A 14,004-nucleotide genomic window follows, 5' to 3' on the forward strand; every position below is an offset into this window, starting at 1 on the left:
GATACCAATACAGATTTGCATGGCACACCTTTAAAATTAGACACCCATCACTTGCTAAATATAGGTTATGCTACTGCAATGTAATCTCTGATATCCAACTTGTTGATAGAATTCAAAAGTTGCAGTAAAAATTACGATAGCAGTAGATATTTGTATAGCACATCATTGCCATTAAATCTTTTATATATATATGTGTGTGTGTGTGTGTGTGTGTGTGTGTGTGTGTGTGTGTGTGTGTGTGTGTGTGTGTGTGTGTGTGTGTGTGAGAGAGAGAGAGAGAGAGAGTGCATGCATATATACATACGTACATACATACATGGATGCATATATGTGTGTATGTGTGTTTAAAAGTGTTTTATCACGGTAAAACCAGGCCAGCATATTATACACTCCCCACTATTTTATTGCATAGCATGAGAAGAAAAAATAATATCAGCATTATTCTTTTGACAGAACCACCGAGACCAGTAGGGGAGTAAAAGCAGAAAGAGTTACGTCCCCATTGTTATTTTTGTAGTATAGTCCAGAGTCAGCCATATTCATGCAGATGTTTCATTAAAGATGTCCAAGCCATGACAATCTAGTCTATATGGGGCCATCTTGAAATATATTATTCAATTTTTGTTTCGAAACATTAAGATGTGATTTGACAGTGATTTTCAGCGGCGGGGTCAAGTGGCAATATAATTTGGTATATCACACCAGTTTTTACCTGATTACAATAACGACTAATGGGTTATTGCAGTAAGAGTTAATTTAGTAAGTCAATAATATGCCTGTAAAAGAGCGCACTCCACGAAAGGAACCCTCAGAACAATTGTTGTTAAATTGAGTAAGGAAAGAAGGTGTGTTGCTCTATATACTTCGATCTAGACTTCTCGATTAGTGAGATTCATTCATAGACTTGGTTTGACCCAAGGATATGATAAAGGAAGTTTCCCAAAGTATCTCTCAGTAGAATCAAACCCAAGTCACATGATTGTGAAGTGAAATTTTTAGGTATGCAGTCACACTTTTATTCATATTTAATCTAATGATCATATGCTTTAAATTTTCCTAAAGTGATCAGTTTCTCCACTGTTGTCTTATGTGTTTTCCGTGCACCTGAGCACTGCATGCAACAATTTCTTTCATATATATAAGAATTGCAGATATGGCTGGAAACAATTATCTAATCCTCATAACTGCAATTTAAATCGTTGTTAATTTATCGCATATACAACGAAACCAGGCATTTTAGAAATAATGGAAGGGAACAATGTAAATAGGAAGAAAACTAACAGAGAAAGAATACTGGAATAGTATTTTCTGTTGCTAATAAGGCAACTGAAGTGTAAATCTAAATAATTATGTGCAGAGAAGTAAAAAAAGGTAGAAATATTCTAATGAAATAATAAATTTACTTAATTTTCTAAACGAAATTTACTTCCATTCTATTTAAGAATTCCTTTTATTAGATACAGTGTATGTTATAAATAAGTCCAAATATCTTACTATTTCTGAGTTTATCATCAGTATATACGCTGGAAATTTCATGCTATATTTACGGTAAATGTATATATGTAAAAAAGCTATCTTTCTATATCAATATCAACGAAATATTCAGCAAAAATAAATGATATTGTATAGCTAAGCTATTTCCATACTAAGTTTCAATATATCTTTGGTGATTTTCACATAAACGTTAAAGTACTTTATCCCCAGAAATGCTAATTAAAATGTAAATTATATAAGAAAGGGACACCAAAAGTTGTTCTAAGAATTTAACTTAGAAATTTGGTTCGAATTCAATTTTATTTTAAGATACTCAAATCGTTCGATGTAACTTTCAAATATAAGTCACAATTCTCCCCACTTAAGAAACCCGAGAGAGTCTATTCGATCCCTAAACTCCAAATACATTAAATAATCTGATAAAGATATTTCCAATGGAATTTCCAGTCCATTTTACCAGCTGTATTTGTTGATGCTTCTCATTATTATAGCAGAACGGATTTAACGAAAATAATTTATGTGAATATGAAGATATTTCAAAAACTAACAATGAGAAAAAAAATATGATCTCTCTTAATTCCCTGGACAACCGAAATACCTCTACTTCTGTAGCTAAAATATGTTTTAAGCTGCTGTAAATTCATTTTCACTTGTAAGCTCGAGCATCATATGTTTACTGAACATTCCATAAAAGTATACGCTCTATCATTCTTAATCTTGCACAATCTTCGGAGAATATGAACCAAAGCAAAAATTATGATTGCTTCTTTACCCTAAAATTAAAAATCTAATAAATGTGCATGTTCAAGCGAATGACTACTCATATGTAGATGTACATCTAAAAGAATTATTTACAAAAATCTATAAAACGGAAACGGCCTATAAATCTTATCTTGGATTAATTTACATTTGGTTTAAACTAAGTATATTCATCATAAATATTTTGTAATTATCTCAGAAGCACTGTTACATGCATATCCAAATATATATGGAGCCTTAAAAAATTCTTATTTGTATTAAGACATTAAACGATAATTAATCTGTTTTGCCAAATTATTCAGCCAGTCAAACGAGATTTTTTTTTCCTTTGTCTCTCTCAATAGTATGAAATATGCTAAATTTTTTCTCTTCGTAATCGAAACTTTCTATTAATTTCTAGTTGTGAGCATAAACAAATTCGTTAAATGTGGAGGACAGTGAACTGTAAATGTGAATGATTTTCTTTTCTGAAAAATTAAACCCCATTGGAAATACGTGTGATAATGTTATGAAAACACAAAGCCTGTAATTTCTTTCTTTTCATAAAAATAATCAATTTCTTTTCTTCATTCAAATTAATTCGAATAATTCAGTACTCCATTATCCTTTAATAATCTTAATTTTAATTTTATTATATTTCTTTTCAAACTTTTAAAATGATACTAAAATCCTTTCCGATACCAACCCACCCCTAAAATGCCCCTGGTTCTTTGATCCAAACTTCATGTTTTAAAGTGATTCAAATGAAAACCTTTCAATAAAGTTTCACATACTAACTTAGTATAGACAAATTTATTTTAATATAATTTTCATAATTAATTGAAACAAAAGCAACGTATTTCAAAAGAAATATGGTAACAAAAGGGCTGCGAGGTCTTGGATCCTTTCCCTTACCTTCCACTTGAATTAAAATGGCTATTGTTGGTTTACATCTTTCAATTGTTTTCTTTACAAATGTTCTCTGTATAATCTAATACTGTAAGTCAGACAACTATATTTTATATATTCATTTTCATGTATCATATAACTTATATTTTAACATTTTGTTTATCTTACTAGTGTTACAGTACACTGTAACTGCCTTCCTATATCTCTCTACACTGATCTCTTCCCTTTATCCTAAGTTCCATTATGCATATGCAATATTTTACCAGTGGTTTTCATTGCAATCTTGAACATTCGACAGATGACATTGTAGTAACATATAATCCTGTAATGTTTTCAGTTGTATTTTATTTTAATCTACTCTTAGTGTGAAATCTTTTGTTAATAATGTGTGTACTGCAATAAAATGATTAACATATTCATACATATATGCATACATACATCCACACATACATGCATGCATACATACATATTATATGCATAAATACAAACATGAAAACAATTTTACCCATGTATGCTTATATACTCTCATGAACAACGAGATATATACACATTCATAGTACTTTATGTATGCATGTATGTATGTATGTATGTATTTATCCATATCACTATATCAATATCATCTATCTATCTATCTATCTACCTATCTATCGATATTTGATCATTTACACTGAATCAAACGATGTCTATCATGGAATATTTTCGTGTATGTGTGCATGTGAAAATATTCGATGCTAGACATCGTTTGACTCAACGTAAATTGTCAATTTCAAAGTAAATATTGGGGAAGGGGACGATAAAATAACGTACCATAACAAGGGACAAGTGACTTCTACTACAGCTCCAGGTTAACAAATACCTTGTATGTAAATTTACTTGATGGAAACTGTATAGAAGCTTGTCATATTTAAAAAATGATAAGGTGGTGAACTGATAGAAATGCTAGTGTGCCTGAAGAAATGCTTTGTGACATTTTTCGTGTTATGTATGCAGATTTGGGGTCTATGTATGATTGCATGCCAGGGTGTTTGCGCTATGTACATATATTAAGACGGAAAGCTGGCAGAAACGTTAGCACGCTGGGCGAAATGCTTAGCGGTATTTCGTCTGCCGTTACGTTCTGAGTTCAAATTCCGCCGAGGTCGACTTTACCTTTCATCCTTTCGGGGTCGATAAATTAAGTACCAGTTAAGCACTGGGGTCGATGTAATCGACTTAATTCGTTTGTCTGTCCTTGTTTGTCCTCTTTATGTTTAGCCCCTTGTGGGCAGTAAAGAAATACGAAACGTTAGCACGCCGGGCGAAATGCTTAGCAGTATTTCGTCTGTCTTTACGTTCTGTGTTCAAATTTCGCCGAGGTCGACTTTGCCTTTCATCCTTTCAGGGTTGATAAATTAAGTACCAGTTGCGTACTGAGGTCTATTTAATCGACTGGCCCCCTCCCCCAAAATTTCGGGCCTTGTGCCCAGAATAGAAAGGATTATGTACATTTATTTCGTTGGGCACTTGAAATAAATGTAATAAGGTCAGACATTGAAATTATATAAAATAAAATAGACTAAGTATTTATTTATTTACTTATTTAAAGTAAAAACAAACATTTAAGCCTCCTAAGGAATCATCATGATTTTTGTACCGGTGCCAAGGTGATTTTTATAAAATATCTTATGTCTAGACAAGAAAATAACAGGTGATCAAAGCTATATTAACTAAGTCTATCAACATACTAAGTAAGTCTCGTCTTTTTAATCTTGTAATCCTAATCCTGGAATGAAAAATTTTAGTTTCATTCAATCTTTATTTGTTTACGTTCGTTTTTTTTTGTCTTTTTTTCTTTTTCCTTGCTTCTGATACTGATGGCAATATTGATCATCCTCATCATTATCCTTACTCATCATCCTCCTCGTCATTACTATTGGGAGCTTGAAAGATGATGAGTTTTACGATGTGATGATAGCTATGATGACCGTCACCATGATTCTTATGGCTTATAATATGAGAATCAGCATTTCTTGTTTCTTTTTTTGTTTCTTTTTTTTTGGGGGGGGCTATTTTTCATGATATTGGTGAAGTATGATGATACTTGTTAAGTTATTGATGAAGAACTCTTGATACCACGGTCTTTTGCTACCCTCCCCTCCCAAATGGTGATTTTTTTTATGTAGCTGATACTTTAGTTTTTACATACGTAGGCTGATGTGTACAGAAACGACTGAAATAGTAAAGTTGGAGAACTGGAGATTTGGTCAGCCTAAATTCTTGCAACACAGTAAATTTTTCTAAAAGTATCCAGAAACCGGACAGTATTTTTTAACTGGGTAATGTTTTTTATAATAAGCACTAGAAGACTCCAGTTATGACTCACACACAGGGATGAGGAGGAGGAGGAGGAAAAGAAGAAAGAATTAACTCACTCAGTAAGCTTCGGCTTGTTGAACAAGATCCAAAAGAGACAATTTCTGAAATCCTGTAAGAAAATAATAATAATAATAATAATAATAATAATAATAATAATAATAATATCAATAATAAAAGACAATAATAATTTTTTTATTTGCCACAAGCCGCAATAGATGAAATTTATATTACAAGAATAAGTCCCAACAAGAGTTATAAGCAGTTAGAACCAATCTAACTGCTTATAACTCCATAGTTGCTCTTTCTCCCAAAGGTAAGTGCTTTCTCTCTCTCAGGCATGTTTGTCTACCTACAGGTACACATTGATTTTAAGCCCATTCATACATGCCGTTCTTACCACTTTTCATTTAACTTTTAGCAAATTGAGTAAAGAAAAGCACCTCCCTCTCCACTCAAAACATTATTTGCAAGTGGAGCTTGAAGAATTTGATAAGGAATTGGATGAAGTGTTTGTTTTCAGTCCCTTCCATCTTGCTCCTCATACAGTACCTAATATTACAGCCACAGTACGAAAGGAAAACTGCCTGACCTTAACTACAGGTAGTAGGCAAGGCAATATTCTTGATGGATTTAGGCAAATAGCCAGATCCACACTACACATGACAGAAGCCGTTTGACATCATTATATATGGTCTAAAGTTTTATCTATCCATGTACCAATTAAAAATTTCACTGATCATAGACCATCTAAAATCTAACTTGCTAATAATACAATACATTATTATGAGAATACACCAGCATCTAATATTCAATCTATACATTTACAATGTAAACATGTGTATGCTCATACACTATTTAACTTGATATAATCATAATTCACCTAAAATACTTTTTGTTCATGTAACATATATAATTCTATCTGTCCATATACTACCTAAAATATCAATCTATTTACCAGCTAAAAAATTTATCTGTCTATGAATCATTTAAAAATGCTTGTACACTATCAAAAGTTTCATGTATCCATAACTAAAATGTTAAGCATTGTGGATTCTGAAATTTTATCTATTTAATTATTTATATAGCATTTAAAATGCCTTCGTCCAAGTTCAAGATTTTATCCGACCATATATCATATATAAAATGTAACATATAATAGATTTTTATCTGTCCAAATATAAAATTTTATATCATAACACATAACAGTTTTTATCTGACCATATGTATACAAAGGTTCATTTCTTTAAATACCATCTAAATTTATATGTCTATAAATCAAACAGTTTTCTGCTTATTCACCATCTAAATTTTCTGTCTACATACCATAAAAATATCATTTGTTCATATACCAAAATTTATCTGTCCATATGCCAACTAAAATATCATTTGTCCACACAGCATCTAAAATGTTATTTTTTCATATACCAGCTACAATCTATTCATATCAAATTTTATATCCATACATCAGCAAAAATTTCATTTCTCCACATAGCATCTAAAACTGTAAACTGTTTGTATATCACACAACCAAGATATTTCCCTATATCATTTAATATGTCAATATTTCATTTAAAGCAAACCATCCCAAATTTTACTGTCCATATATCAGCAAACGTTTTGTGTTCATATGCCATCTAAAACTATATCTTTTTCTATACTATATAAATTGACATACTTGCAGGCACTCTGTCAGTTACAATGACAAGGCTCCAGTTGATCTGATCAATGGAACAGCCTGCTCATGAAATTAATGCACAAATGGCTGAGCACTCCACAGACACATGTACTCACAACATAGTTCACAAAGACATTCAGCATGACACAGAATCTTTTCTACTCTTGGCACAAGGCTCAAAATTTTTGGGGAGTGGGTGGATTAGATCGACCCCAGTTTGTAACTGGTACTTAATTTATCGACCACAAAAGGATGAAAGGCAAAGTCGACCTCAACGGAATTTGAACTCAGAACATAAAGACAGACGAAATAATGCTACACATTTCACCTGGCATGCTAACGATTCTGGCAGCTTGCCACCTTCAGCATAACACATAATGTGACAAGGCCCTTTGAAATTACAGGTACTACTCATTTTTGCCAGCTGAGTAGACTGGAGCAATGAGAAATAAAGGAACTTGCTCAAGGACAAACTACACTGTTCGGAATCAAACTCAGGACCCTGATCCAAATAATCTAACCACCAAGCTACATTCATATACCAACAAAATACCTTTTATTATACCATCCTCAAATATTTATCTGAAGGCAATCTTCTACGGAGAATATTTTGAGTACCTGGTGAGTGGTCATGGTTACAAAAACTGGGGTTGATTTAACTATTCATATCCAATCGAAAGCAGTGTTGAACAAAACAAAAGGGTTCAATAAGGTGATATCACTTCCCACAACCCACTTTACTTCGTTTATGTCCTTAATGCCCTTGGAAATTCCATCAACCTCTAAATATCACATTTTTTTTCTCTCCCAAAATATATAATGCCTTGGTGTGTTTAGTCACAAGGAACCAATATTTATGCATGAACTTATCTGCATCTAGTAAGCCCTTGAAAGATCTACAGTTCATGATCATATACTGTTGAATGTATATGTACATGAATATATACATATACACACACACACACACACACACATATATATATATATATATATATATATATATATACATATCTCTATTGATGTATGTATATATATATATATGTATATATATGTATGTGTTTTATTGTGTGCATGTATGTATGTATATATATATATATATATTGATGTTTCAGTGGATTTATGTATCTGTAGGAATCGGTGTGTATCCATGTATGTGTGTGTGTGAGTGAAGTATGAACGTATGTATGAGTGTCTGCGCCTGTCAAGTGTAAAGCAATAAAGCACCTTTACTTTCGATGGAAAAAGACGATTAAAACTTAAAAGATGATTATGGTAAGTCTCTTTATTATGCCCCCTGCCTCACCTCGTGTCATTTTATCAGTGAAGTGTTCAAGCAACAGATCACACTGCCCTTCTTTAAGTCAATTTCACAAGAAAGAAGAGGTGTGGAAGTCTTTTTTTCACAGTATCTAGATATCATTAGATCAATGGTAATTTAAAATAGGCTGGTGGAAGATAGAATAGATTTCTGCCTACAACCAATGCTTCATTTAATATATGTTTGTCTGGCAGAATATTTGATTGTTTGTATATTGAGTATACACACACACACAAACATATATGTATATATATATACATACACACATATATATTTACACACATATATATATATATATATATCAATACATACACTCACACATATACACACAGATATATGCATAAACACTCTCATGCACAGAATATATATATATATATATATATATATATATATATGATATACACATGCATGAATGCAAGCATTAAGACACACATGAATACATACACAGATAACTCCGCAAATATAAATGTGTATAAATCTTCACATATGAATGTAAAGAATAGTTTTAAATGCAACTGTTCTGGTGTGTGTGTATGTGTGTGTATGCACGCGTGTGTCTGTATGTTTGTGTAAGTATATGTGAATACGATATCTAAAATTTGTGGAAGGTTTTCAAGAGGAATGGTGTCTTAGAAACATTACTGATGTGCGGTTGCAATGCTTGAATGACTCAACATCAAATTGGTTAACAGGTTTTCAGGTTTTGCTGCGTCTATGTGTGAGGGGTGGGGCGGTGGAGGAGGGGGGGGCATGGGCGGGGTAAGTACTGTAGCATAAAAATGTAAGTTTCAGGCAAACTAATTCTTCAGCCCAAGTTTGATTTATTTACTCAACTAAAGCAAGTGGGAAAGTTCTTAAACATACCAATTCCTACATTTTCATATCCCATTAAAATTCAAAACAAAAACGACGGCCTTTTCAGGAGAATCCCTGATCATGAAATGCTAAGTAATTTCTTACAACCACAGCATGCATGACAAATATTTGGCCTTTCACTATGATATATATATATATATATATATATATATATATATCAACACACACAGAAACACACATATATATGTATACATACATACATATACACACACACACACACACACACATATATATATATATACATATATATATATATAGTGAGAATTTACAAAAACCAAAAGACAAAGATGGGTGTGTAAACCACAAACAGATGTATTAGTTTAATGCTCGGAAAGTGAGAAAGTATTTTTATGTTTCGAGCCTACGCTCTTTCACAGAAAGGAACACAGAAATAAACAGGGAGAGAAAAATAAAAAAAAAAAAAAGAGTTTAGTGGCTAGCGATCTATCATGATGAATGCCACAAGGGCTGAACAGAAAGAATACAGCTGGGAAAAGAGGTTAGACGAAAGCAGAGCAAACAGGAAACTAGACGAAAATTTAACGGATCGGAAATTAGACAGACACAATACATGGAATATTCACAGCTGAGTTTTCCTCATCAGTCGCACATATATATACACACACAAACATATGAATCTGAATGGAATTGGTAGATGGAAACTGAAAGAAGCCTGTTATGTGCGTGTGTATCTGAGTATATATATATATATATATGTATATATGTATATATATGCCTAACTCACCTCTACCTACCCAATAAATTCTAGCTTTACTCTGTTGTACTTATCCTGCTGCACCACCACCCAGCACTCTGTTACCCACCTCGCACTTGCAATGTACCCTCCAGTTTTTCTCTCTCATTTGTCTGGCTGCGTTCACCACTGCAGCCCCTACAACTTTCTCTCGCTGTACATGTTCATTCATTGAAGCAACAAGGACCGTCTGCTCAAGTGGTTCTCAACCAATCTTTTTATTATTTTTTATGGGTCCCTTACATTCGTATTTTACCTGGATGGACCCTCAGAGCCATTTGATGCTTAAAAATTCCATATATGTTTTTATAATTAAAAATTATCAGGAGTTACATACTCTTTTACTTGTTTCAGTCATTTGACTGTGGCCATGCTGGAGCACCGCCTTTAGTCGAGCAAATCAACCCCCCAGGACTTATTCTTTGTAAGCCTAGTACTTATTCTATCGGTCTCTTTTGCCGAACTGCTATGTGACGGGAACATAAACACACCAGCATTGGTTGTCAAGCAATGCTAGGGGGACAAACACAGACACACAAACATATATACACAAACACACATATATATATATATGTTTACATATATACGATGGGCTTCTTTCAGTTTCCGTTTACCAAATCCACTCACGAGGCTTTGGTCGGCCTGAAGCTATAGTAGAAGAAATCTGCCCAAGATGCCACGCAGTGGGACTGAACCCGGAACCATGTGGTCGGTAAGCAACCTACATACCACACAGACACTCCTGCGCGTAAAAATCCTTGTACATCGGGTGGGCATAAAAATAATTCTTACAAGAATTTATGTATTGTAGAAATATAAGCAATTTATTGCACATGAATTTTAACAACAACATTTTATATGGAACCTCAGGGGTCATATGACCCCCCACCCCTTAGTTGAGAAAGCCCTGATCTAGTCATTCTGGGTAAAAGATGACTGATTGTTAGGAAAGAAGATGGATGAATGGATATTCAAAGTGTCTCTGTTGCCGCATCTTGTTCTCTGCACTCCACAATACATTGGTGCAGCTGCTTTTCTCTCCACTGATCCGTGTGTGTGTGTGTATACATACATACATGTATATATGTGTATATATATATATATATATATAGATACAAATGGATAGATATAATACATTTATAGATCTATATTTTATATACCTATACATCTTAGTATGTATTTACATATATATGTACACAAACACACACACATATGTATATATACACACATACATATGTGTATATACACATATACACACACACACAAACATACACATATATATACTTACATACATACATGTATATTTACAGGATTATATCTATTGAAGCATTTACTTTCGTACATGTATTTTAAGCTCATCATTGATACAAATAAGCAAGCACACACACATACAGAAGCACACATACACGCACACACAAGAAGATATGAACACGAATACAATGAAAACACTTCTAACTACAAAAGATTATGACTGGGGAACAGAAGTTTTAATAAGTTTGTCAATAAATATGCCATAGATTTAATTCTTTTTGAAGTGAAAGGTACAAATTTGATTGGAGCAGGAAGCGGAAAGGTACCACCAACGTTGGCACCATCAGTGGCATCAATTCAGCAATGATAAATTCAAAAGCCACAGGAACACAATCAATAATAATATTTGCCAATAATACAGGACAACCAAAACTTATAAATATAGAAAATATATAAATATAAATTTGGGAAAGTAGAATGAAAGGAAATACACTACAACATCTAATACCACCACCACCACCACCACCACCACCAATGCTACCAATCACAATGACAATCGTCTCTACCCATCATCATCATCATCACCACCATCAAAGCTACCACTGACATCATCTTCATCATCGTCATTGTCATCAATATGAAAATAACCCTCATCACTAGTGTCATTATCATCACTACCGCCTTCGTTACTCCCAACAACGTTATCCTCATCATCATTCTGACCCCTCCACCACCATCACTACTATCACCAAAACAACCACCACCATGAAGAACTTAACAAGTCTTTTATTCTTTTTGTACTGCTTTATTTTATTTTTCTTTCTTTTTTTTTTCATTTTGGAAACTCAGTAAAATACGCAAATTTTAAAGGATCTCATTTTGATGGAAAATATTTTGTAACTTACAGTCAACTATTTACTAGTAATTCCTGTATAAAATCTCCTGGAAGATCATTTTCTCCATATGTACACACGTGCGCACAAGCTTACATGTATACACACATGCATGCATTAACATGTATATATATATATATATATATATATATATATATATATATACGCACACATACTAACATGTGTATCCACAAGCACATCATTCTGCTTTTGCATCAGCAGACAATAGCTCTAACAGTACAGCTTTTCCTCTCTAGTTTTAATCCCTTGTCTACCACAGGAGAGATATTTGTCAAATGTGTATTGTTGTTGTTTGATCACAGTAGCAGTGTGTTACTGTTATTATTATTAATTTTTTTTTTTTTGCATATATGCAGATGTTGGGGATATTTTTGTCTTTGTTGTTTTACTCATACTTTCGTTTCTTTTTTTTTTTTGTTACTTTTGGTTTCTTTTGTTCGCTTTTCTTGGTTTCTATGTTTCCGCTTGACATGTGCAGGGGACAAATATACATATGCAAATTTCTCAGTAGGATATAACTAATGCTTATATATATATTTGTTTGTTTGGTAGGTGAAGATAAATATGCACCAACTGCATTTGTTGCATCAGAAGAGACATGTGCTTAATTTGAATATGTTTCTAAATAGCTGTGCATGGTATGTACATGTGTCTTTGCATGAGTGCATGTAATATCACAATATCACTGAGCATCCACTTTCTGATAATCATCTCGACCTCAGGACTTACACTTTGTAAGCCTAATACTTACGGGGATGCAAACACACCAACATCGGTTGTCAAGCGTTAGAGGGGGGATAAACACAGACAGACACACAAACATATACATATATATATATATATATATATATATATATATATGACAGGCTTCGTTCAGTTTCCATCTACCAAATCCACTCACAAGGCTTTGTTCGGCCCAAGGCTATAGTAGAAGACACTTGCCCAAGGTGCTACGCAGTGGGACTGAACCCAGAACCATGTGGTTGGTGGGTCTTAACTTTGAACAGTGTATCTCACATTATGGATTCTGAAATTTTGTCTTGAAATTTTGTACAATAAAATTTCATATGCTGAAAATTTTTGTTTAAAATATTTTATTATCCTCTCTCACTGCTTTGAACTTCAAATACATATCGTATTTGTTATTTTTTGCCACTAATTGAAATAATTGTTCCAACAGATGATAAAACATTTATTGGCACAATTGTGGCTGTGTGGTAAGAAGCTTGCTTACCAACCACATGGCTGTGTGGCATCTTGGGCAAGTGTCTTCTACTATTATAGCCTTGGGATGACCAAAGCCTTGCGAGTAGATTCGGTAAACAGAAACTGAAAGAAGCTTGTATATATGTGTATATATATATATATATATATATATATATATATATATATATATATGTATGTGTGTGTTGTTCTCCCACCACTGCTTGACAATCAGCGTTGGTGCATTTGAAACCCTGAAACTTAGCTGTTTGGCAAAAAAGACCGATAGAATAAGTACTAGGCTTATAAGAAAAATACTGAGGTCAATTCATTTGACTAAAAATTCAAAGCAGTACCCTAATGACTGAAACAAATAAAATAAAGTTGTGGAGAAATTATCCAAATGCAAAAAAAGACCTCGAAAAAGACATAACTAGGATGCCAGGACAGAAATAAGAATCAATTCTCTATTACAGTGCTCGTCATGGGAATAATTAAAAAAATAATTAAGCCTGCA

General features: G+C 33.1%; 1 protein-coding gene across 6 annotated transcripts in view; it reads right to left on the reverse strand.

Moving 5' to 3' along the window:
- LOC106876779 (uncharacterized) overlaps positions 1-14,004 on the reverse strand; it is a 786,971-nt gene that overhangs the window by 213,007 nt on the left and 559,960 nt on the right. For all 6 annotated transcript variants that reach the window (XM_089364786.1, XM_089364787.1, XM_089364785.1 and 3 more), the window contains exon 4: positions 5,553-5,605. In XM_089364786.1, the coding sequence (XP_089220912.1) occupies positions 5,553-5,605 (53 nt within the window). The remainder of the gene's footprint in view (positions 1-5,552; positions 5,606-14,004) is intronic.

This window comes from Octopus bimaculoides, chromosome 16 (genome assembly GCF_046866305.1).
Source record: "Octopus bimaculoides isolate indiv1 chromosome 16, ASM4686630v1, whole genome shotgun sequence".
Classification (NCBI taxonomy): Eukaryota; Metazoa; Mollusca; class Cephalopoda; order Octopoda; family Octopodidae; genus Octopus; species Octopus bimaculoides.